Consider the following 26,886-nt stretch of genomic DNA (forward strand, 5'->3'; position numbering starts at 1 on the left):
TGCAGGACTGAACATGGGTTTCATGCCATCCCAGAACATGAATCCTACATGCGCTAAGTTTGGACAATTTATCGGGTGTCTCTATGTGTATGTTTTTCTCATGGACATCCGCCTATGAGCAGTAAATAGGAAGATGTTTACTACGTGTTTAATACAATGCTGGACACGTAACTGTTCAGTTAAATGTTCGTTACCCATTTTAGTATTGCTAAAATGAAAATTCTCCTTCCTTGATTTTTTCATCCTTTACTTCTTTCGCATACATAATCCTCAAATAGGCTTGGGCTATGTAACAGATATTTGCAAGTTCAAATGCATTAAAGTAACTACATCCACTGAGCTGCTGCACACGCCGTTTGAAGGCAGAAGCCTCATCACGATCTGTATTTGCCCTACTAGAGGACTCTATGCACTATGAACCTGTGTTTGCCTGCCTCTAGCACTTCTTAGAGCCCTGGCTCAGTGTGAAATCTAACCCTCTGATTCAGTGATGGGTGTGTACCAGCCAGGCATGGGGGAGTGAAGTCAGTCAGTGATAGACAGAGTATCTATCGTCATATTGCTAGAAAAAAGAGCATTTTGTTTGTATTCAGAACAGTGTCTGCCTCTGAAGTTAAAGATGAAGGTCAAAAAATTGCTTTGGAGTCACTGGCCTGCATGGTTTATGGACTGAACTCTGGAACATTATGGCTGTGCTTCTGACTCACGGTGTTGGACAAGTTATTTGACTACTCTTTGCCCTGGAGTCCTCTCCCCCAAATAATGGGAGCCACTGAACTGACATCAGAGTGTGGTGTGAGCATTAAATGAATTAATAGATGCAAAGGACTTGGGCAGTACAATAAATATTTATTATTAATATATTACAGTAATCATTGTTTCACCACCAAGTGGTATAATTTGTGAATAAATTGCTGGATTCTTAGTCTAGAGAGTAGTGACAAGCTCCAGCCTGCTAGCTCAATCCTGCCCTTGCTCTGTTTTGCTGATAAAGTTTTACTGGAACACAGCTGTGCTTATTCATTGATTGTTCATGGCTGCTTTTGTGCTACAAGGACAAAGTTGAGTAGTTGCGACAGGGACCTTATGGCTGCAAAGCTCCAAATATTTACTAGATGGCTCTTTACAGAAAATCTTTGCTGACAACTGGATAAACAATGACTACTAACACATTTTTCTCAGAAGGAAAAAGTTGGCGGAATTGTTTATCCCGGGAAATATGTTTATGTGCATGTATTTGCTATTTGCATTCTTTCAAGTGACATGTTGTATTCTGCAAACAAGGAAAACAGACGCCCTCGCAGAGCCCTGGACTCTCTCTGTCCCCATCAGCTCTGCTTAACAAATTAGCATGCATGAGGATGATGCTAGGGAGCCACTGTCACTCGAAGAGCAGTCCTGTTATTTTCCAGTGACATTAATGGATTTGTGCCATTCTGTCCTGTCTCTCAGTAGACTGAAGCTCTCAACGGCCACATTTCCTGGTTGGGAGTACATACAGGAGCTGGTTGACGTACACACAGCCTACAGCTTTGCAGGGTCTTTTCCTGTGCAGGAAGCCAGCTGAGCTGAAGAAAGAACTGAACTCTTATCACTGGCTTTATGCAGTCCACCAGAGTCAGGCAACAGCTATCGTATTTACAAATGACTAAATCAGAGTCAGTCGTAGGAACAAAAGCCGCTTCTTTAAAAATATGCATTTTACTTCTGTTTTCTAAATTTATATTTCATTGACTTTTATAAATTGACTTTTGTGCATGTGTACAACGTATTTTGAGCACATCCCTTCAATAACCCTTTATCCTCTCCCATCTCAACCCTGCCCCACAACTGACAGAAAACAGACAATATTTCTCTTCCTGAGACTGAATTAATTTACTTAATATGATTATCTCATCACACCCCGTTTTAGCTTCATTTTTTAAATTAACAGAGTATAGGAAATCTAACCGTTTCTAAAGGTCAACAAAAGTTGTTGGCATAGAAAAGTGGTTGGGTAGTCCTAGCCTCCTGGCTTTGCACTGTACCTCTGTCTACTGATACTGTTAAGTCTGGGGCTGACGCTAACTGAAAGAAGGCATGGAGGGTGAAGCTGCAATGCCGGATTCACAACTGAGCTGGACATTAGAGATTCAAGTCAATTATGAGAGCCAGCCTGGATTGTTGCCTGGATTATATTTAGAAACCCATTTGCATGTATTTGTGACAGTCACAATATGGCATATCAAGCCTCTGTAAATTTCATGATATAATTGAAAGCAAACAAGCATTACACTTCCCCTTAATTCACCTGTTCCTATCTTTTGATTATTGCTCAGGTGAGGAGAATGACTCGGGTTTTTTTGACAAGAATAAAGAATAAAAGGATGTCTTATTATTTAAAACCCCCCAAAGACTCTGAAATGGAAGAAGGAATTTTATCCCATGAAATATTTATGCACACATAAAAGCAGGTCCTGATACTTGGTAAAGTTAATGGTTACAGTAATAAAGAAACTTCAAATAAATTTGTGAATGAACACAAAGGTCTGAAGTCTGCTAATATCTCACAGTCCAAGAGTACCTTTGTATCATTAGTACATCACGAGGCAGATTGTATTTTTGTAACACAGGATATTACTATATAACCCTGGCTGGCCTGGAACTCATATGTAGACCAGGCTGGGCTGGAACTCATCTGTCTGCTTCTGCTTCCCAAATGAAGAAATTAAAGGTGTGCACCACCATACTAGGTTGAAGCAGATTTTCTTTAGAGGTCTTGGTACACAGACCTTGCAGTTAGGATTTCTTTTAAAGGGAGGAAGTCCACAAAGAAAAAGATGGTGGAAACCTCCGGAACATACTATGCTAAAATAACTTTCACCAGAAAATAACCCAAAAGCTCCCTTTTCCTTCCTTCCTCTTTCTTTTAAAGGTATTTTATGATTTAACTTATTCTAGGGAAGCAATGAAATTATAACATGTACAAATAAATGGAAGTAACTCATAACATTAGCAGAATAATTCAGAAAATTAGACAATAGATATCATCCAATAGATGGCCAAGTCAAGAGGTATGGAAGAGGCATTTGCTAGAATTCATTGTTGTAGTCTTTTTTCAATCTTCAATGAAAAACAAATGTGAGCACGGAAGGTTCAGGAAGGAAGCCTGTCTACAATGTAGCGTACTCCATTCGTGCAGGGCATATTCAGTTTCATTCTGCAGGAAACGATCAAGGAGCCTGTCAACTGTTCTAGCTCTAATTCCTCTTACAGCATGTGCTCTGCTATTACCAGAGTAATGAGGAGCAGCAAGGGTGCGGGCTCTGGGGCTTTATTTGGTATACATTCTGGCTTTGCCATTTACCATCTGTGTGACCTTGAGCAAATCACTCCATGTCTCTGTGCCTCCATATAGACATCGGAAGCATAAATAAAACTAATGCCTGTTGCTGAGGAGGACTATTGTGAGAGTTAAATGGATAAATATGAGTGGAGTGATTAGTGACTTTTGTTTTTCCCTTGGATGTGTCATGATTTTGGTGCAGGAAGTTGATTGTGTCTCCAAGAAAAGAAAGGTCAAATTCTTACACCAAGGAGCAGTAAATGTGACCTGAGTTAGAAACAGCATCTTTAAAGATAAAGACCCAAGGCAGATGAGGTCATACTGGGTTAAGGTAGGCCCTAAACACAAAAGCAGTTATGTTTATAAGAGAAATGAGGAAAACTTCAGCTGTAGAGAATGACACAGGGAGGAATGGCATGGAAGAAGCAGAGAGACACTGGATGGCAAGGCTGTAAGCTGTAGAGCACCGAGCGTTGCAAGGGAACACCAGAAGCTAAGCACTTTACCAGAGGAAAAATAGGAATCAATTCTGCCTTAGAACCTTGGATCCCAGCACAGCTCTGTAGGTACTCTAACACTTCTAGCTTCCAAAGAGTGAGAAAATGTTTTTGTTGTCTTAGATACTTAGCGTGTTATCATGTCAGCCCTTGGAAACGAATACATTGTGCAGCCTAGTTCCTATGCTGACATCAAAAGGCTCCACCTGTGGATCGTGACCCCTTTGGGAATCAAAAGACCCTTTCACAGGGGTCACAGGTCAGATATCCTGCATATTAGATATTTACTTTATGAGTCATAACAACTGCCAAATTACAGTTATGAAGTAGCAATGAAAATAATTTTATGGTTGGGGGTCACCACAACATAAGGAACTGTATGAAAGGGTCACAGCATTAGGATGGTTGAGAACCACTGCTCTAAGGCAAAACCAGTTTCTTCCTTGCTACTTGGCTTCTTAATCCATTTTTGTGAACTCCTATGAACTTGTCTATGGGCTTTGTTGGTTTGTCTTAAGGGATCCAGTACAATAATCATGACAGCTTTTGAAAATGAATATATCAAGTACCTCAGATGAAAACACAAGAGTTCATGAAATTTTCATGAAAAGCCAAAAGGAGAAGTCCTAGCACAGGACCATGGATCACATGGGGTTATTCGTGCTTTTCAGTTTAGACTATGTATACATGGAGCTCACTGGGATGGTTAATTTTAAATTGTCAATGTTCCACAAACCACAATCATCTAAGAAGGGAGCATTGATGGAAGAATTGTCTATATCAGGTTTCTCTGTGGAATGCCTTGGGAGGCAGTCTTGATGGTTAATTAATTGATGCAGCCCAGCATGGGCAGGACCATCTTACAGTCTTGGCTCTGAAGTGTGTTGGAGTAAAGGAAGCTGGATGAGAGCAAGCAAGGATGCATTTGTTTTCTCTTTGCTCTTGGCTGTGTATGTCATATTCCTTAATTGACTCCCCCCAAATAATGACCTGTAGCCTGGAATGAGTATAAGCCAAATAAACCCTTTCTTCCAAGAGTTACTTTCTGTCAGGACATTTCTTCATAGCAACAGAAATAAAATAACAACAGTCACTTTCCCCCCTCATTTCCTTTAGGGGAATAGATTGGGTTGAGGTGGTGAGTGCCACCACCCAGCTTTCACTACCAAGGGCTGTGTTATTGATACGGAAGCCACTTGCTATAAGAAGGTAGCTTAAACTTAAATTCATTATGATAAAAATGAGAAGAGAAAATCAGTTTTTCAGTCGTATTAGCCTCATTTAAGAGCCCAGAAACCAGCTGTGGCTAGTAGTTGCCGTGTGGGACGGCATAGGCAGAGGAATTGACTCTATCAGGTGCTCTTGGATGGTGCTGGATGTTCTTATTGGAACAGGATTTACTTGAGATACAAGTAAAATAAGTGCACAGGCTGTGCAGAAGGAAGGAGGTGCTACACTCCTACTACAGACACATCTCCATCATTTGTTAGGGAGAGAGGAAAATACGACTACGGTGGAACCGATCCCTCAATGGCTACTCACAAAGAAGGTCTCACTTGTTGAATGACCTATTGTTTCCTTCTTCGAATCACCTAAGTCCTTGCTTTATGTGAATTGGACAAATAATACCTATTTTGTACAATTATTTTCTATGGGAAATCAATATGAGCAAAAATTAGCCTATATATAAGCCGGAGCATCACCTGGAGATGCTCTCTCCCGATGTCCTTTGACCTGGTGACACGTACTCCTGGCATAGAACTGGTTAACACTGCGGTCTCCTTACACTTCGAAGGAGGTGAATGTTGCAGAGCTACAAACTCGATCAAGAAAACCATGCACTCCGATCTCTCTCCCTCCTCAGATCTCATCATACAGATGAATAAATTGCTATAAAAATACCCAAAATAAAACTAAAAACAATGACTGAATCATTTTTTTTTAATCTCATGCACTGTGTGTTCAGGTAGCAAGAAATTTAATTCCAGTCGGACCAGTCTCCTGTGATTTTTTTCCCTTTCATCTAAGATATTTTTAATGCTCAGAGGCATTATAATGGAAACGCATGTATTTGTGCCTGGTTTATACCCATCATCCTTACCATTACAACAAGACAAAAGCATTAAAGTAAAATTAATCATGTCAGAAGATTTTAGCAAAAACAAGTGAGCCCATGCATAAAGCATCGCTTTGTCTAGTGTGAAGTCACGCTCTGATTAAAAACATATAATGAAAGTAAAAGTGATACATCATTGCCTTAGCAGTAGGGTTTTCTGAAAGTGCTTTAGCAGTTCTCAACATAGAAATGTGGCAACACTTTCATCTTTGAAGCTCACAATGATTTTCATTCTAGTTAAATAACTAGAATTCAATCTTAATTTTCTTCTTTAATAAATTAAGACTTTAATGACTAGGCAAGGATTAAGAATTAGAATACCTGGTGAGGAACAGTATGCTGCCTTGTTTGCTAATCATAGATGTAAGGACATGTCTGTCCCTCTTTTCATGAAAACAACCTTTATGCCAGCTAAGGTCAGTCTTCACACATCTATTTTATATGCAAACAACATGTATTACTGTAGATACAAATTATATAGACACACATGAATCTTACGGCTCTTGCAGTATCACAGAAGTTCATATCATTCAAAACACTTCATGAGAGTGGAGGTGTGGTAACAGAGTAGCCATGTGTTCCCAGGAATGGGAGTCAGTTTGCCTATGACACATAAAACCTCAAATTCTAACCAGTTGCATTTTTATAACAGACATGTTTGATAAATGACATCTCCATAGGGTCATTTAATGGATTTGAAAAGCAACAGCATCCCTCTACGCACTTTGCTTTCATTACTTCTCACTGTGTAGCCCAGGCTGTCCTTGAACCGATATACTCCTCTTGCCTCAGCCTGCAAAGTGCATTACAGGCATAAGTCACCAGGTTTGGCACCTCTACCTTTTTTATGGAGATATTTGCATGAAATATTCTTTGTTCATCAAAACCATCTTTTTATTACTCTTGATGGTTATTGTTAAAGTTATTTCCATTCCTGTTTTATTGGGAGGGTACAGGATCTTACTTTGTAGCCCATGCTAGCCACAAACTCTTAATCTTCCTGCCTCAGCCTATTGAGTGCTGGGGTTACTGATGCGTACCACCGTGCCTGGCTCCTGTTTAAATGAGACCTGCCTGATTCTTTAAGAACTGTGTGTAACTGTGCAATTTGTATCTGCAGTTGTATGTACTTGTGTGACTATATTATAGTGCATATTTAGACATGATAAATAGTAAAAATAGAGAACTCTGTACAAACTCAAACACATTTAAATTATTAGAAGGAAGTGAATATTTGAAAAGTTAGTTCCCAAAGCATTATACTATAATAATACTTGAAATGTACTTCTAAACTTTTTTCTTTACCAAAGAGGCAGCCAATTTGAGGCCAATAGGCACCAGTCCTGACAACAGTCATTCTGAGCCAGTAAATGCGGAAAGAGCATGAGACAGCTATCTATTTTGACTAAAAAATTTTTATTGAATGAGTTATAATATTTTGCATGTGACAAGAAAAGTGAGCTCAATATTTGCAGAACATGGGATGCTTTGTCATAATGATTTGAGTTTGAAGATGGATTGCTTCTTCCAAAGTTGATATGGAAAGTTAATCCCCATTGTGGGACATCAAGAATGTAGGGAATTGGTCCTACTATGGAACATCAAGGGGAGGAATATTTGGAAAGTAATTGGGGTTGGGATAAGGCTGTCAGAGAGGGAGTCCCATGGTGACTCTACAGAGGATGAAGGGGCCAGAGCACACTTGCGATGCTTTATGTTGCTTTGGGACTTTGCCAGCAAGAAGTCCACTACCAAGTTCAGTCTTCTGACCTTGGATATGAACTGTGAGCTACACTCAACCTCTTTAGAACTCACCCAGTCTAAAGTATTGAGTTATTAGCAATAAAACACAGATGAAGGTAGAGTATTAAATATTATGGGTCTGCAGATGTAGCCCAGGGGAGGTACACTTGCCTAGATGTGCAAAGCCCTATGCTTGATCTCCAGCACTTCAGAACAAACGAACAGTTCCACGCATGCAAACACACACACACACACACACACACACACACACACACACACACACACACCAAATTAGATAAAATTTGTATAGTGAGGAGGTGTAAAGAAGAATAATGATTGTCAATTTGACAGGATCTATCTAGAGTCACCTAGGAGAAAAACCTCTGGACACATCTATGAGAAACTATCTTGATTGAATAACTGAAGTGGAAAGATCACCCCACAGGTGAACAGTCTCATCCCTGGGCTTTGAACTTGGACAGCATAAGAAGGAGAGTCAATGGACACCAGTGCTCACCACTTCTGTTCCTGAGTGTGGATTCACTGGTAACTAGGGTGACTAAAACAGAGTATAGAAGAAACAAGATTAAAAACAAATATTTTGATCTTTCTGACACCTTGGGAGGAAAGTCCTTCTTGATGCACTTTGGAGTTAGGTGTGGCCTTGTAATTTTGGGGAAACAATATGATATTTTGGAGGAGGGAGAAGCTTTAAGAGTCAATATGAAATTTTCTTCTTCCCTGACATGCTAATTGTGATGAGGGGTTTCCAGAAATTTGTACATAAAGAATAAGATGTAGAAAATGGCCCCACTTAACCTGCCATACATATGAGATAAGTAAAGAAATAAATCTTTATGTCCATGACTTGCTACAATTGCGGAGGTTATTATGCAACCTTAACTGACAAATGCAGGTGTGAATGCCAAGAGGCACATTGGTTAATGTTATAAGGGAGTTGATATGGGGGTGATATAAAGATGGAGATATTTGCTGGTGTATGGAAAGATCATTCAGTAAAATCTGCTCCTCGTTGGAAGGTGAATCAGTTATTTAACAAATCCCACCTTTAAGGTAGAGGTTGGAAACACAATGTTGGTCACATGCATTGGTTGCTGTCAGCTGCACTTGAAAACCTTGTTGAATCCTTAGTCATCAGGGAAATGCAAATAAAAATGACTCTGAGATACCATCATACACCTGTTAGAATTGCTAAGATAAAAACACTGATAACAGCTTATGTTGGAAAGGATGTGGAGCAAGGGGAACACTCCTCCATTGTTAGTGAGAGTATAAACTTGTACAGACACTTTGGAAGTCAGTATGGTGGCTTCTCAGAAAATTGGGAATCAATCTTCCTCAAGACCTAGCTATACCACTCTTGGGCATATACCCAAGGAATCTTCAATCATACCACAAGGACACATGCTCAACCATGTTCATAGTAGCATTATTTGTAATAGCCAAAACCTAGAAACAACCTAGATGCCCCTCAACCAAAGACTGGATAAAGAAAATGTGGTACATGTACACAATGCAGTATTACTCAGCAGTACAAAACAATGACATCATGAAATTTGCAGACAAATGGATGGAACTAGAAAATATCATCCTGAGTGAGGTAACCCAGACTCAGAAGGACAAACATGATATGCACTCACTCATAAGTGGATACTAGATGTAAAGAGCAAAGGATAATCAGACTACAACCCACAGCTCCAGAGAAGCTAGCTAACAAGGAAGACCCAAAGAGGAACACATGGATTGCCCTGGGAAGGGGAAATAGATGAGATCTCCATGAATAAACTGGGAAGGAAGGATTGGCAATGGAGGGTAGGGGATGGAGGATGAGAACATAAGAGAATGGGATGGTCAAGCTGTAACAGGGACGGAGTGGAAGAGCAATGAAAGAGATACCACGATAGAGGGAAACATCATGGGGATAGGGAGAACCTGAGTGCTAGGGAAGTTCCCAGGTATCCGCAAGGATGACCTCAGCTTAGACTACTAGCAATAGTAGAGAAGTTTGCCTGAACTGGCTTACCCCAGTAATCAGATCAGTGAATACCCTAACTGTCATCATAGAGCCTTTCTCCAGTAGGTGATGGAAGTAGATACAGAGATCCACAGACAAACACCAGGCTGAACTCCAGGAGTCCAGTCGAAGAGAGAGAAGAGGGATTCCATGAGCAAGGGACATCAGGATCATGATGGGAACTCATGAAATTTAGACCAACACCTGTGGAGCCTCCACGGACTGGACTTGGCCCTCTGCATAAGTGAGACAGTTGTGTAGCTTGATCTGCTTAAGGGCTCCCCTGGCAGTGGGATCAGGATCCATCCCTGGTGCATGAGCTGGCTTTTTGGAGCCCATTACCTATGGTGGGACACCTTGCACAGTCTTGATGCAGAGGGAAGCGCTTGGACTTGCCTCAACTGAATGTACCAGGCTCTTCTGACTCCTCATGGGAGGCCTTACCTTTTTGTAGAAGGGAATGGGGGAAGGCTGGAGGGATGGGAGGAGGGAAGAGAGGGATCTGTGATTAGTATGTAAAATGAATTAAAATTTTTCTTAATTAAAAAATATACCATATATATATATATATATATATATATATATATATATATATAAAGAAAATCTTGTTGAAAAAGGATCTCAGGAAATAATTTGCTTATTTCTAAACAGGACTGAAAGGAAACAGAACCCAGAAATCTCTGTCTCTGTCTCTGTCTCTTGCTCTGTGTGTGTGTGTGTGTGTGTGTGTGTGTGTGTGTGTGTGTGTGTATTTGTGTGTGTGTTCATGAACATAGCTTTGAATGTCCCCCATCTGGTAAAAGATGAAACAGAGAAGAATTTTAAACAAACAGGTAAAAACTAAAGGTTGATTCATGAGCAATGTAAAATTAAAAGTGTATTTTTGATAGTAATTTCATCCAATTTGGCTGTCAGGAAGAAAGTTTCAATTAAGAGGACTGGCAAGATGGTTCAGGAGATCCAGGCTCCTGCAGCTATCTGAGTTTGACCCCTGGAACCCATGGTGGAAGGAGCCAACCAAGTCCCAAAGTTGTCCTCTGACCTCCACACATTCACTGTGAATACATGCCATACACACTACACTCACACCACCCCCAACACATACAAACATATACATGTGCTACTAAAAATATTTTTGAAAAGAAAATTTCAATTAAGAATGGGATATCCAGTAACTTGTACTCAAGAAACAGAATGAAAAAGAAAGAAATATACATAGAGCATTAGAAGGTATCATTAGAAGGGAATGTGTGCATACACATGTGTATCTTTGTGAGAAAAGGAGGTAAATGGGGCAGAAAGAAAGAAGGAAAGAAAGAAAGAAAGAAAGAGGGAGAGAAGGAAAAAGAAAAAAGTAACCTTAAAATACACCAGAAAAAAAATGTGGATAGTGTTGTAAGTCATGGAGTGGACAGAAACATGAGACATCACTGGCATTTGCTAAAGCCTTAAAGTCCCCCAAATCCACCAACATGGTTCAAAGAAGCTGCTAAGAATTACATATTTAAAATTATAACTATCCCTATTTATTTGTTTGTTTATTTATTTATTTATTTATTTATTTATTTATTTATTTATTTATTTAGGTTCTTTAAGACAGGGTCTCTATGTAGCCCTGACTGCTCTAGAACTTACCATGTAGACCAGACTGGACTTGAACTCACAGAGATCCACCTGCCTCTGTGCTGGAACTAAATTGTGAGCTACCATGCCCAACTCCCTAATTTTTTATTGATGTTAAATGTACCCAGAAAATTATTTTGCTCCCAGGAAAGCACATCCCCAAAGCACATCCCTCAGCCTCACTTCAGGTATAACCAAGGAGGAGAATGGGAAAAAAAAATCGATCTCCACGGAGTGGAGCCTCTGACTGCAAAGAACTAAGAGTTGGAAGCTCAGTTGAGGTGGGCCCACTGGAAGAGTGCAGCCAGACCCTGACAGATACCCTTCAAAGCTCTCTATGTCTTTTCCTTTTATGTCCAGATCAAGAAGAATTATGAATAAGCAGGATGGTGAGTTGATCAACCATCACCCAGAGCTCTCCACACGAGGAGACTGGAGGACTGTGGTAATGTCTTCCCCGGGGGAAGGAGAATTAGGCTTCTCTGAGCATAGTCCGAGGGGCCTGGAAGATCATAGTCGGGACAATGCCTAGTTGGTCAATTTCTCTGGTTCTTTTCCCCAAACCTCACGAGGATTGCAGTGCCTTGAAGTGGTGTAGCTGGTGATGGAGCAGAATTGATGAGATCTACCTCTACTCCACACAGGTCAAGGTGCCACGTCCTTTCCTCTGTGTGTGTCTGGAGCCCATGTGCCTGGACCCTAAATGACCCTGTGGGGCAGAGGCTTGGAGCCGACCTGTGTTGGATGTGGAGTTCGAGTGAGGAGCTCAATTTTTGTTATTCCCAGTCTCTGAAACGTTAGTCCCTCTCACCAGAGTGCAGCCAAGCCCACACGAGTGACACACAGCACTTCAAGGGATCCACTATGGTGTGTCTTATTTCACAAACCTTTGTGAACACAGGAATCAAACTCCTAATTTTCTTTTACTTGATCATTAAAGAATATAAATTCGGCTTGAGAAATGGCTCACTGGCTAAGAGCATTGGCTGCTCGTCCAAAAGACCTGGGTTTGATTCCCAGAACACACATGAAGTCTCACATCTGTATCTCCAGTCCCAGGGGATCCCATGCCTTCTCCTGACATCCATGAGCATCAAGCACACACATAGTGCACAGACATATATGCTGAAAAATCACTCATATATAAAATATTTTTAATTTAAAGAATATAAGTTAAACTAAACTAGGATAAAAATTGATTGAGAACAGCTACAATCTACGCATTGAACCTGGAGATTTATTTGAATAGTTTGATTCTAGTAAGAATCCTGTGAAGTGAGTATAATTGGCTTCATTTTGCAAATGAGAAGAAATGATCAGAGAGTAAGAAATGCATGTTACAGGCAACAAATGCTGGAGATATGTTTCACTTTAGATCTACCTGTTTCTCAAGATGTTCCTCTGTGTGTGTGCATGTGTGCACATGTATGAGTGTTCACATGTGTGTGCATAACTTCCAAGATACAGATAAAGTGCATTGAATTAGAACTTGTCAGAGATCATGTATGTAAAACCGTGTGGCTCACACATCAGAATGTGCAATTTACTTCATAAACCTAGATTACATTCTTGATCCCTAGGCGTCAGCTGATTGGCTTCATTTAGCCTGTATCTGTTCTATTTTACAAATGTGGTGCTATGCCAGGAACGTTGGATCCATGTAGATTTTCATGGCTACAGTGGGTCAGCACAGATTAAATCTCATGTGCTTGGACTTGGGTGACTAATAGCACTTTGCAGTCAGATGGACTGATGTACCATGGTTTGATGGAGACCCAGAGGACATTGTTCTCACTTCTGCTCTGCAGTGAACATGTGATTCTGTGCATGACACCTCCTCTCTACATGTGACGTAAAGACTAAAATTGTGAGCCTAGCATGGAAGTTCCCGTGTGACTGGATGCTGCTGAGTTCTTTAGCTTTGATCTTTCCTGGTGCCTCAGCCTACTCTCTGAGTTTATCCATGCGTCTTCTTTCCCAAATGTTACTTATGTGTGTGTATGCATGGGTGCAGATGTGTGTTTGGGCTGTTACACACCTGTAGGTGTTCATATGTATGTGCATGCATGTGCCAGCCAGAGATTAACCTCAAGTGCCCTTCCTGCTGCTTACCTTTGGAGGCAGGATATCTCACTGGGACTTGGGCCTTACTACTTTGGGGTTCGGCTGGCTGGCTGGTCAGTGAGTCCCAGGGATCTTTCTGTCTTGGTGATGAGATTGCAATGTGGACCACTTATGCATCTCTTTGACCCGTGTGCTCGGATGGAACTCCAGTCTTCCTGGCTGCACGGTGCACACTATGCTGACTGAGCCATCTCCTCAGTTTCACAACCCTTTTCTGGAAGGTTCTTTATACTTACCATTAACTATTTGAGCAATCTCTTTTCCCATCTTTACCTGGACCTCTGCCTGCCTTCAATTCTTGGTTCAAATGCCTCTTTCAGGGTGATATTCTCCACAACTCCTAAATTGAACCAGGCCCCTGCATTCTGAGATCTTCTATTCTTCCCTCCTCTAGGGCACTGTCTTGCTTTGTTAGGATACACTGATACCTTGGTTAATGCTGGTTTTGCTCAGAAAAGTCTAAATTTGGTAAGGGCATGACAATCTCTGTTTTGGCTCAGTGTAGCAGAGAAGACATCAATTATTTTGGGTAGGAGAATAAGTTGGTTGGGTGAGGACTTCAGTAAGCCAGTGCTTACATTTAAGAAGTTCCCAGACTAGGTCTATAGTTTACTTACAAATGATACAGGCCACTTTTAAGGAGCCCTCATGACTCATACCTCCAAGCCACACTCAATGGCAAATGCCACAGCCTCCTGTGTGTGTAGAAGGCGTTGGAATTATTTGTACACATGCTACTCTCTGGAGAAAAAGCAATTACTATATTTAAAGGAAGTATAAGCCAGGAATAAACAAGGAAGTCAAATCAAGCCCACTGGCTTTTCAAAGCACCCAGCTTACTTGAAACACAGGGATGGGAGTGACCACCACACATACATTAAAAAAAAAAATCTATGAGAAATCCACTAATGCATTGGCGCGTGAATCTTCAGCAGCAAATAATTCAAGATATATAGCAATGCGCAGCCATGTATTTCAAATTAGAAGGAGCTCATTGAAGGTAAAATTAGATGGTAACGTATTTAAAAAGTCAAGGCACAATTCCTCCTCCTTCTCTTTTTGCCCAAAGCCATAGGAACAGTTGCTTTATGGCTTCAAATTCCAAGCTGTGAGACAACCACCATGCTACGATATACATTCTTTAGATCACTATGTTTTCACTAACACCTAAATAAAAAATTTAGAAAGGTAGCCATACTCAAATTATTGCTTCATTTTCATTTATCCCTGTGGAGCTGGGGACCCAAGGCAAGCTAGGCAAACACCGTTCCAGAGACCAAAATGCTTTTCCATTCACCTCTTTGCTTAGTTAACTCTTACCCGTTTTCTCAAAATAAAAGGTCACTTTAAGAGAGCTTCCAGCTGGGTGGTGATGGCTCATGCCTTTAATCCCAGCACTTGGGAGGCAGAGCCAGCTGAATCTCTGTGAGTTCAAGGCCAGCCTGGTCTACAGAGTGAGATCCAGGACAGGCTCCAAAGCTACACAGAAAAATCCTTCGAAAAAAACCAGAGAGAGAAAGAGAGAGAGAGAGAGAGAGAGAGAGAGAGAGAGAGAGAGAGAGAGAGAGATCCCATAACATTTCTGTTTAGGTGAGGGGCTTCTCATTTCCCATTTTGTATTCCCAGAGTAACCTTCCTAATCCATTCTGTAACCCCTCTTAGGTTACTGAGAGGAGAGATTGCATGTATGTTTCACTTGGTCATCCAAGGCGGGTACTCAGTAACTCCTTGCTATGGGAGTGGGTGAAGGCTGCTAGTAGGTCCAAATTCTTGCTGGGTATTTCCCAGAAGATTCTAGAAGCATCTCACTATTTTCTTAGTTTCTACTGAAATTCAGTGTTCACTACCCATGGATAATCCTCCTGTCAAGGGCTTTGATTATTTTAAATAATTTGTGGTTTTGGTTTTCTGGTAAGAAAGATACTATGAATAAAAGGAACCACAAATATAAAAACAACACAATGAAACAACTGAGCTTACTTATTTCCTTGAAAATAGGTAATTACAAGAAACAATGATTAGCTGAGTGGTGGTGGCACACACCTTTAATCCCAGCACTGGGGAGGCAGAGGCAGGTGGATCTCTGTGAGTTCAAGGTCAGCCTGGTCTGCAGAGAGTTCCAGGACAGCCAGGGCTACACAAAGAAACCCTGTCTTGAAAAATTAAAAGAAAACAAACAAACAAAAATTATTGGGGCTGGTGAGATGGCTGAGCAGGTAAAGGTGATTACTGCCAAGCCTCATAACCCCGAGTTGGATCCTTGGGACCTACATGGTACAAGAGAATGGACTTCCACAAGGTGTATACTGACCACACATGCTCTGTGGATTGTACATAGGTGAAAACACACACACACACACACACACACACACACACACACACACACACGATAAACAAATAAATAAAATCTAAAAAATTTTAAAAAAGAAGTGATTATTATCTTTTTGACTAACTTTATTCCCAATATACTCAAAGGACAAAATTGACTGGACTCAAGAAATGGAATCAAGGGAAGAAGCCCCACTGGATATGTTTGCACACAGGTTTCGTGTTCCCCCAACAGAGCAGCATGTACACCAGTCTCCATCATCACCATTACAGATGATCAAACCTTCATTTATCTCTGAGAACCAAAGCTCAGTGTCTTATATATAGTTGTTTAGCTTGTTTTCTCATTGCTAGTTGTTTGCTTTTTACAGAAAAGTGTGTGCATGTGTATATGTATATGTGTGTATGTATGTGTATGTATGTGTGTGTGCATGTGTGTGTATATGTGTATATGTGTGTGTGCATGTGTATGTATGTGTGTATATGTGTGTATGTGCATGTATGTATGTATGTGTGTATATGTGTGTATATATGTATGTGTGTATGTATGTATATATATATGTGTGTGTGCATGTGTGTGTATGTGTGTGTGCATATGTGTGTATGTGTGTATATGTGTGTGTGCATGTGTGTATGTATGTGTGTGTGTATGTGTGGCATGAAAATGGAGAGAAGGCCATTTCATGGAGGAGTTAGAGGGAGAGAGGGAGAAGGAGGAGGAGGAAAGGGGGACAGTGGAGTACTATGACATGAAAGCAGAAGAAGTTGCTGTTTGGAGGAGGGGAGGGTCCAGCAAGAGGAGAGGAAGGACACAAGAGAGCAGTGGGGGAGGGGGATGAATAAGAGCAAAATGTAATGGGATATATGTACGGAAGTGCATTAATAAAACCCATTACAATGAATGCTGAGGGAAAAATTCACTTAAGCATTTAAAAATGATAAGAAGAGGGAAGACGCTAGCTCAACTCCATTATTTTCATCCGGTGTTACCAAGGGGGGCTCTGCAAGCATAAATCTGAACTCTGACAACATCGTTTCTGTAATTGCAAGAAAAAAATATGATAAATAAGAGCTCTCGTCTGAAATGTAGGCAAAAAGGGGGCTTGCTCCTGGGAAGTACCTTCACCCATCAGCAAAGAAAGCAGCCTGTTGAGACCATGAATGGATCCCAGCTTTTCAGGGTTGTCCCTGGAAAATGTTAAGGGTCTTCCACATGTGAACTTTGTGTAAACTTGAGTGTGTACCAAGGACTGTTAGAAAGAGTGCACAGTGGCAGAGGGAATTGATTGGTTTGATCTTTGTGCCAAAGACTGAGGGCTTTCAGGGCAGGAGGCCTGCTTTTCTACATTGCCATTTTCATACTCATGGCCCCTGTACTGCTTTCTAAGAAGCTAAAAATGAATGGGAAGCTGCATGCAGGAGTAAGAGACGGAAGAAAGAACTCTGCAAAATAAAAATGAATAAAAGTTCATTTCAATTTCCCCTTCGTTCTTTTTTTTTTAATTTTACTAATTGATTTTATTTTTAGATTTATTTATTTTGTGTATGTTTTGCCTGCATGTCTGTTCACCACATGTATGTCTGGCACCCATGGAGGCCAAAAGAAGACATCAGATCCTCTGTAACTGGAGTGAGCCACTTGAGTGAGACTCAAACCTGGCTCCTCTGGGAGAATAGCCAGTGGTCCTGCCTGTGGCACCTCTCCGGCCCCTCCCTTTTGTTCTTAATGGGCAAAAGAACCAACAATGCCCAGTTTTACTGTTACCCACCATGCCACAGTTACAAAGGGATGCACAGTCAGTTTCAGATGTTGTTTCTAGGACTCTGGAGACAGAGGTGAGAGAGCTTTGTCAGTGTTCTTACACCCCAATTCTATAATGTTACAATAAATAGTTGTTCCAAGTAGGAATAAAAGAGCAGTGTCTGCCAGCACATTAGCAAGGCAGTCTTTTGGGGAGAACAACTGTCCTTGTTGCTGTTTGGGTGGATCAAGGCCCTAGTTGGCTGTTTATTGGTTGCTTTTGTAGTGCTGGGGTTTGAATTGAGGGGCTTCTGCATTCCAGGCAAGGGCTCTGTCGCTGAGACACACCTAGAGGGCTTGCAGTTTTCTCTCAGGGTTACACTGGTGCTCTTTCCCTCCTGCAACTCACCTGTGCTCACCAGCTTATTATTTCTTAGGTAATGGTCCCTAAATCCTTTTACTTCCTCTTTGTTCTATAATGTATGCAAATGGTGCAGCTCCCACAAGGCAGCATGTGTGTTACTGCCTGGGTAGCGGTGTCTTCTGAAGAGGGGCATGTCTACAAGACACATTGAGAAATGCTTGCTCCAGCTAAGTGGGAAAAATACTCCAAGGCTCCAAAACTCCAGCTAATCCCAGGTGTCAGGAGCTTGCTGGCTGGTATGTTAGTTTGCATGAGAACAGTCTTTCAATTAACAAGCAGTTAACCCTGAGCTAGGAGACTGTTTCCCACCCTCAACTGCCATCCTGCCCCTCTCTGAGAACCAGCTTAGCACTTCTAGGTCAAAAGAATGGCAGTGGGAAGTTCTACAATCCCCAGTGTTCCATTGGATTTGGGGAGAATTTGAATATTTTTGTTTACTAGTGAGAGACCTTTTTTCATTTATAATTTCATATCACAAATAACATGGGACCCTGCAATGGCAATGACTTATTTTTTCTGATTTGGATGAGTTCCAAATTTAGTTTAAAAAATAGAAACCAACAGAAATTATCCATACTAAAGTATCATCATTTTTTTAACAAATATGAAAGCCACGCTGTCACTTGGGGCCACAGGGTCCCAGACTGGCAGGGAATAGAGTGTATTTTTAATGCACAAATCCCAAGGACATGAAGAGTATCAGGAAAGCAGATTTTCATTTCAGAGCTCTGAGTGTGCCTTGGGATAGAAGGAAGATTCAAAATCCTTAAGCATGTTCTCACTGTAGGAACTTGTTTATGTCAGAATGTATCTTTATCTCATTTCAGATATTATTTCTTAGTCTGTAGATAATTCCATCTCACACATGAAAACTATGGAAAATAGGCTTCCTACTCTGGTGTAGCAGGTTGAACTGTTCTTTTTCTATTCTGTATGGAGAAGTTCCGTGATCAACACACATCCAGTATAAAGACACAGCTCTAGTGCTGACGTTGGTAGTAGCGTTAACGATGGCTAGTGGTAGTAGCACTTACAGTTTATTGAGCACATGCAGCATGCTAGATGACGCATGCATGCAAAGCTACTTTAAAACACTCAAGTGACTGACGAAGAGAAACCGACCCAGACTGTTTGCAGGGCGTGGTCAAAGTGAGAGACCGTGTTCAAGTCCAGGTTTGAAAGTTCATGCTTTACAGCCATGAAAATAGAGATTTGAGGCAATATGAAAGTTTTAGATCAGGTGACAACTGTGCTTTGCAGCCTATGGCTATTGTCCAGGCATAATTAATAGATCCCCTTTCATGTTCAAAACTGTCCCAGTTTGGGTAAGAGACCTCATAGTCTATCTCTGAGCATGACTTAAAATGAAGATAAGGGGCTGACGAAATGGTTCAGCGGATAAAGGCACTTGCTGCCAAGCCTGGTGATCTGTTTGATCCCCAGAACCCACATGATCAAAGGAGAAAACTGATTCCTTCAAGTTGTCCACTGACCTGCTCATGCACACTGTGGTGCACTCGCGCGCGCGCGCGCACACACACACACACACACACACACACACACACGCACGCACACACACACCAAACAACTAAGTAAATAAATGTAAAAATTCAAGTACAATGCCTTCTGGAGATGCTGTTTACAATCCTTTTCCCTGGCATGGAGGGTCTCAATAAGTCCCAAATTGGGTGCCGTGTGGAGTGTTTGGGAAAGCAGGTGGGTTTATCAGTGGTTATCTTTTACTAGTGGAGGTGAAGATCTTGGTGTCTCTTATGTTCTGTTTGTGATTTTCCCTATGGAAATCTCTTGTCTTTTCTCCATCTGTCCTTTGAGTTGGCATGTCGTCTGTACGGGAGTTCTCTGTTGGTCGGGCCAGGTGGTATCAGAACATTGCTTCTCTGTTTTTACTTTAGCTGGTTTCTGATGCATCTTTGAAATACAGCTGGCTCACTCACGAAGATGTCTAAACCATGGGAAATGGCATTTTCATCCAAAAGAGAATCAAAAGCCTTTTTAAACCCGCATTAACTTATTTTCTTCCTCCTCTTCCTGCTTAATCTTGCTGTTTCTTGTCAGCCACTTCCTTACTACAACCATAGTATAGTGGCGTCCAGGGAGCCGTCTCGATGCAGTGCTTGGACATGCTACTGCAGGTCTTGGGGCGGCGGGCAGCTCCTAAGTCCCCACCTCATATGTCTTCACTCTTATTCTGCTCTTAAGGGAAACTCTTTTCCTGCCTCTATTATTTTAAGGTCTTTCAGGAAGAGCCAAGGAAATGATTTTACAAAAACAATCTGCTAAAATACACAAATGCTTGAAAGACATACAGAATAAGGAAGCTAACTTTCACTTTTGTTGGTTTTAAATGTATGGCTTTGATTCATGGATCAAAATTGCTCATTTATTATTTTATCTATACAGCTCTGGGCAATTTTGACAGTTAAAATTTAGTTTTATTGACCAGTGCAGCCACTGTGCCCACAAGGGGACTGGTGTGAGCAGCCTACTGCACTCAAGAAACGATGATTTTTGATTCCATGACTGCATCAGATCAGGAATCGTAACCGATACAACAATACGTTCCAAATCTCAGTGCCCAAGGCAAGAGTTCTGCTGTAAAACACAATCACCCTTTAAGGAGAGGAGAGGAGAGGAGAGTCTTGGCTGGATGTTGGCAAGCACAGTCTAATGCAGCTGGGGGAAGCCATGAATACATCTGTCCATCAAGCTTTCGAGCAGCCTAAGGAGGCCATTTCTGGAAATACCTGGTCCTCCAGACTAACGGTGGGCAAGGATGCTTACAGGGCAAATGGATGTTGGTGACAGAGATAATGAACTAAAACACCTACCATTTTGACATGTGAAAACTTACTAGTGTTCAGACTAAACAACCTTTCAGTTTTGTATCAACGACAACAAAAACTCTAACCGAAGCATTTCTAGGGGACGATTTCTGCTCCCTGCCCCACCCCCATCCGTTCCAACACACACAGAAACACAAACCAGGCCAGCTTTAATTTAGGCCTGTTCCACTACTAAATTGGCCACCTAGGCAATGTTAATTTAGTCTTACTCTAAATCTCCCATGATATATAAACAAAACTCCAAAGGGTAGCAGATCAATACAGTGTCTGATTTGATTAACCATGTTTTTTTTAATTCATCGAGACAACTCCAGCCTGAAACAAACAGGCCAGGAAATAAATAAGTACACTCACTTGTGAGTATTTTCCACGTCTTCTTTTCGTCATCGTAATACTGAACCAGATTGCTGGGGAGCCGGTCCGGTCCAGGAGGTAATCCTCCAACCAACAGCAGCATTTTCTTGTTAGAGCGAATTCTTCACCCAAAACAAAAGAGGAGATGAATAACCACATTATTGTAGAGTCTTAGGTGGCAACAGAATCATAACCATCAAAAGAATGGTCCTGGCTTGCACATTTCTGTTTCATTTTTTCCTTCCTTCTTCTCCCATTCATATCTCAACAATTCTTTCTGAACCAAGCAGAAAAAAATGATCAGAAGAGCTTCATATCCCTATACTCATGGAATAATAAGCTTCCTTTATGCAATTTGTTAGAGGTTCATTCTAGAACGACCTTTCCCTTATATTAGGCCTTTAAATCATCACTCTTTACAGCTGAGTACACATGAAATGCTCTAGAGTTGTACTCAGGCTAAGCATTAAAGTTGCATGTCAAAAAATGTATTAGTCAAAATCATTATTATAAGCCATTCTCCACTCAAAGAACCTTGAAAAAATTAAGGTTATGCAGAGAGTCTGGGAGTCTACCTTTTAATCATCCAGGGAACTTCAAATACCAGTTTCGTACAATTAGTAAGGGGCTAACCAAGGTGGGCGAACCGGTCTGAGCATGCATTTTTGTTTTGTTTGTTTGTTTAATTTAGCTTAGACTTCTGCCTCCCTCCCATCCCCCCACCTCCGCTTGCCCTCCCCTCTGCTCTCCCCCTGTGCTCCACTGGTAATACAGCAGCACCAATTGGTAAAAATGAGACTGTGATGTCGTTGTGAGCCTCCCCAGAGTGGAGCCCTGCCAATGCTTGCCACTGATCCAGCGGCATGAACCTGCTCAACTGTGCAAAGCCAGTCTAATTCCCTCCCTCTGTTTTTCTACCTTCTCCCCCAGGGGGCAACCACTGAAAGGAGTGACTACCCACCCATCAAGAGCTGGCAATTCGCTGCTATTAACCGTGACTGTGAGTCCCAGTCTGCCCGGCAGTTCCTGAGAACAGGCCTGCAATGTCTCATATGCAGTAAAAGCTATAAGATGCACCCTGGCCGGCCCACATGACCTGATGGATGTACAATCCTCAGGAACAGTAATGGATTGAGCACACTCGCCACTGAAGCAGGGAGAGAAAGCCCAGACCCCCACAAGGGGCCTGCTGATTTAACACTCACTTTACATATAATTGAACTTTTCATTTACCTGAAAGACTCAAGGTGGTTGTCTGTGGGAGAAATGGAACATCCATGATTGAAGGGGAAAGTCAACAGATACAAAAGAGTTCCTCTTAAATCTAATCGAAACCCATGGCATGACTCAGATCTGTGATGCCTGGTGAAATGGGCCCTGTGGAGAAGCTTCGCGTGTTGGTTAGGAACCTAATACCCAGAGAGTTAACTTAATACGGTTAATGACATTTCCATATGAAGGAAGGGAACAAGAGGATTCCTTTAATGAAACTCTGGTGCCTTTGGATGCAGTGAGTGCATTGAGTATGCCTCAGTAGGAACAGTACCTTTTGGAGGAACTGCACTACTAGCCACCGATAGAGGGAGCTGGACCAATAGGTAAATGATCCATGCAATTAGCAGCTTGAAACACTCATTTTTTCCCCTCATCCTGTGGATACAGTTGAACAAAATGAAAAACACTCAGAGTCAATTTCTTTAAAGTGAATACACATTCAAACTGTGCCCTGATGTCTTCTAGACCACTAGCTGGTACATACAAACAGAAGACAATAACGAAGATGAGTGTATGTGGAGAAATTTAGTCACCCATGACGGGTGAGACAAACGGATATCCACATCAAGCTTTTCTTCTTCTTTATTTGGAAATAACACACGTGTAATTCATGTGCCATGTAATTTTGTAAATGCACGATCACAGAATTGATAGATGGGTCTCTTTATCTTCTTTAAATTACTATTTAAGGCTCAAATAACCAAGCATTCTATTTGTGTGAGAGAAGTCATGATGGAAGCAGTTTGGGGTATGTAAATCTGTGAAGGAGGACTGGTCAGTGGAAGTCACAATTTTGTGGCTGTCCTAACATCATATGTATACACTCCATCCAAGTCCAGATGGGACAAGTTTACACATAACTGATGTGGAGGAAAGGGCTCTGGGAAGTGGGGTTTGCTAAAAAAAAAAAAAAAAAGTAAAAGTAGTCATACTAAATATCTTTATATATATATAATATATTTTTTTATTATTTTTTTCTGAGACAGGGTTTCTTTATGTAACAGCTGTAAAAGCCTTGACTGTCCTCGAACTCTCTTTGTAGACCAGGCTGGCCTCAAACTCACAGAGGTCTGCCTCTGCTCCCTGAGTGCTGGGGTTAAAGGTGTGTGCCACCACACCTGGCTTAAATACTTTGTATTTATGTTTTAAAGTACTGCTTTCAAATATGTTTAATAGATGGCCAAGTGAGTTACATGCTTGGCTCATGTATTTTTGTTAAAGTCTTCTTATTCCCTGGTAAAGCCAGTTTCCCTGAACCAATCTTGCTTGTGTTTTTCCAGAGTGGTGTTAATTTTGGTCCATGATTAAGGATGAGAAGAAGACCTGGAGTCTTTGTGGCATCTCTTCAAATGTCCATGTGTTCTCTAAGAACTGGACTTTCTTTCACCACAGGGGGTCTTGAACAGTTGGCAAATGGTCAAAGCCTCCAACCTTGTCAACAATGACACAACAGAAGGGCTGGCTAGCCAGTAACATGGGAAGACTCTACCCGAGTGAGACAGACACCCAACCCATCCGGGTCTCCACGGGAAATGCAGTGGAGAATTACATGGGAGAAAAGGGAATCCCCATTTCCTTGGTTATATGTTTTCTACCAGAGGACAGGACTTGGTTTTGTCATGTGGAGCTTTCTTGTATGACAAAGGCACCATTCAAACCTTTTGTACTACTGTGTTTATATGGTGTTCTTTCAACTCATTTCTAAAGCTGTAACTCAGTTGTCCTACCCAGCACCAATAAGTTTTAATTCTAAATAATATGTAAAACTCTGCTCTGTCAATGCACATGACATACTTTAAAAGAATTATCTGTACAATGAATATACACAATGAAAAAAATATATATCTTGTTATTTGCAAAACTAAAATTAGGGGAATTTGGACTGAGCTGAAGGAAGTTTCAATTAATTTTTCTCCTGAATAATTCTAGCAGAGCTTTCAAGCTCAAATTTAGATCAGGCAAAATCTACAAGTTGCTGTCTTACTACAAGAATTAGAACTCCTTATTAGGGCAAGCTGCTACAAGTTTTATAAGCGCTTTAGTGTAGTTTTCATTAACACATTCAGTTTGTAGCTTTTATTCCTTAAAAATATTTCATTCATTACTCCCTTTAACTTCACCAGGACCAAAGCACAGTATTTAAAAGATAAGAAATGAGAGAAATGTAAGCAAAAAGCCTGAGCAGGTCACGTCAACAGTATTTGGATGCCTTTGATTCTTGTATCCAAAAATATAAGGTGAAGAAGGTGATGGAATTTGAAGGTCTCCTTCATTCCGGCTCAGTGACCACCCAGCATTTACCATGTGTCACATTTGGGTGTGTGTGTATGTGTGCGTGTGCACTCTCCCGCATGCCTACTTTGGTTCAGGGGATGAATGATTGAAAGATGACCTAAAACCTCCTGTTGTAAACAAATTTTTCATCATACTGGTGTTCTGAGTGTGGTAAAGTCTCATTTATTTATATCTCAGTGATTTGGAACTTTCATAATTGGGAAACAGGCCAGATAAAGTGATCTGTTCCAGGATACACGGAAAAAAGTTTTTATACCTGAGATTACAAGCAGAATTTTAATCTGTGAAGAAAAAAATCCAGCAGGTTTATAGGCATTTGCACAAAATGTATTTCATAGATGCTATATAATTTTCATGTTTGTAAAACAAGGCATTTTGCAGTGTTGTACAAATGATTAAATCACAAAATTGGAAGAAAACATCGAGGCTACGGAGTTGAGTGACTCCCAAGTTTGACAGGTTCCCAGGAATACCCGAGGGGCTTAAACATTTTAGCTTCATAGTAGACTCTCAGTTTCTAATTCTTAGAGATCTCACCCCGTGGAATGAAGCCTTTTTAAAAAATCAGTAATATGGGGCTGGAGAGATGGCTCAGCAGTTAAAAGCACTTGCTGCTCTTGTAAAGGACTCAGGTTCAGTTCCCAGTGCTCACATGTTGGCTTACAATTGTCTGTAACTCTGGTTCTAGAGGACCCAATGGCTTCTTTTGACCTCACAGGGCACCTGGCATGTGTGTGGTGCACATACACATACAGACAAACACTCATACGCATAAGATTTTTTAAAACATCAATAATGTTTCTCAGTTGTGGTAGTGTGAATGCAAATGGCCTTCATAGGCTCATCTATTTTAATGCTTGGTCCCTAGTTGGTGGAACTATTTGGGAAGGATGAGGAGGTGTGGCCTTGTTGAAGGAGGCGTGTCACTGAGGATGAGCTTGGAAGGTTTCAAAAACCCAAACCATTTCATTTGGTTCTTTCCCTGCCTGGTGCTTGTTGTCTCAACATGTAAACTCTCAGCTACTGCTCCAGTGCCATGCCTGCCTGTTTGCTGCCGTGTTCCCCATCGTGATGGTTATGGACTCATGCTCTGAAACAGTAAGCGTGCTCCCAATATACCCTTTCTTTTATAAGTTGCCTTGGTAATGGTGTCTCTTCACAGCAATAGAAAAATAACTAAGACATAAGCCTTTGTGAAGATCTTAACAGCTACACATCCAGACTTAGGGTTACTGACTTGATTTGGCTCTCAACATGATGCAGTAATGTATTTTTTTTAATATTATTCATTTCTGTTTTATGTGTGTGGTGTTTTGCCTGAATGCATGCATGTGCATCACATGGACCCCTGATGCCTGCAGAGGCCAGAAGAGAGTGTCAGATTCATTGGAACTGTAGTTACTGTCAGTTTCAAGCTGTTCCATGTGGATGCCGGCAACCAATCCCTGGTCCTCTGCAAAATAGTAAGCTCTCTTAACTACTTACCCATCTCTCCAACTCTTACTTTTGTTTTTTAAATAAATGATCTTTCTTACCTACTTAGAAATTTATGGTGAAATAGACCTTACTTTTCAATCCACTGTCTGGTGGAAAGCAGTGGAAGTGTTAATTTCACACATTCTCCATGGTAAGTTGAATAACCCTCTTAGATTTTCAAGAGTGCAACTTCTTCAAAAAAAAAAAATGGCAACAGTAAAAGGCTTCTGAGTTTACAATGACCAAAAATTAATTCAAAATCAAATTCATAAAGAATCCCTAGTGTTGGGGCAGTGCTCGCCCATGTTGCATTGCGTGACTTCACTGCAGCCCTGGTTCTGAGCACTGGATATGTGCGCTGTGTACTGTGGATGCTGTCATGCCGCACAGCACCTGCCTGCATGCCTCAGCTCAGAGCTGATTGCTGGGTGTTAAGACCTGCAGCATTTTCTCTCCATACACATTTTTATGTTTTTCTAAAAGTGTTATGGCTTAATTATGGAAAACATAGACTTTCTAATTGGTTTACCTTTAGATGGTATTGTTTTACAGTGTGTGATGTTGAAAATTGCTGTTTGAGTTGCTGGCTTGAATTTCATAAATAAATATGTTAAATGCATTTTGACTTGGATGGAATTTTCAACAATTTATGAAATGGCCCAAAAC

General features: G+C 41.1%; 1 protein-coding gene across 1 annotated transcript in view; it reads right to left on the bottom strand.

Moving 5' to 3' along the window:
- Klhl14 (kelch like family member 14) overlaps positions 1–26,886 on the bottom strand; it is a 104,084-nt gene that overhangs the window by 53,919 nt on the left and 23,279 nt on the right. The window contains exon 2 of the mRNA XM_059246188.1: positions 21,175–21,296. Coding sequence (XP_059102171.1) covers positions 21,175–21,296 — 122 coding nt within the window. The remainder of the gene's footprint in view (positions 1–21,174; positions 21,297–26,886) is intronic.

This window comes from Peromyscus eremicus, chromosome 19 (assembly GCF_949786415.1).
Source record: "Peromyscus eremicus chromosome 19, PerEre_H2_v1, whole genome shotgun sequence".
In the NCBI taxonomy this organism is placed as follows: domain Eukaryota; kingdom Metazoa; phylum Chordata; class Mammalia; order Rodentia; family Cricetidae; genus Peromyscus; species Peromyscus eremicus.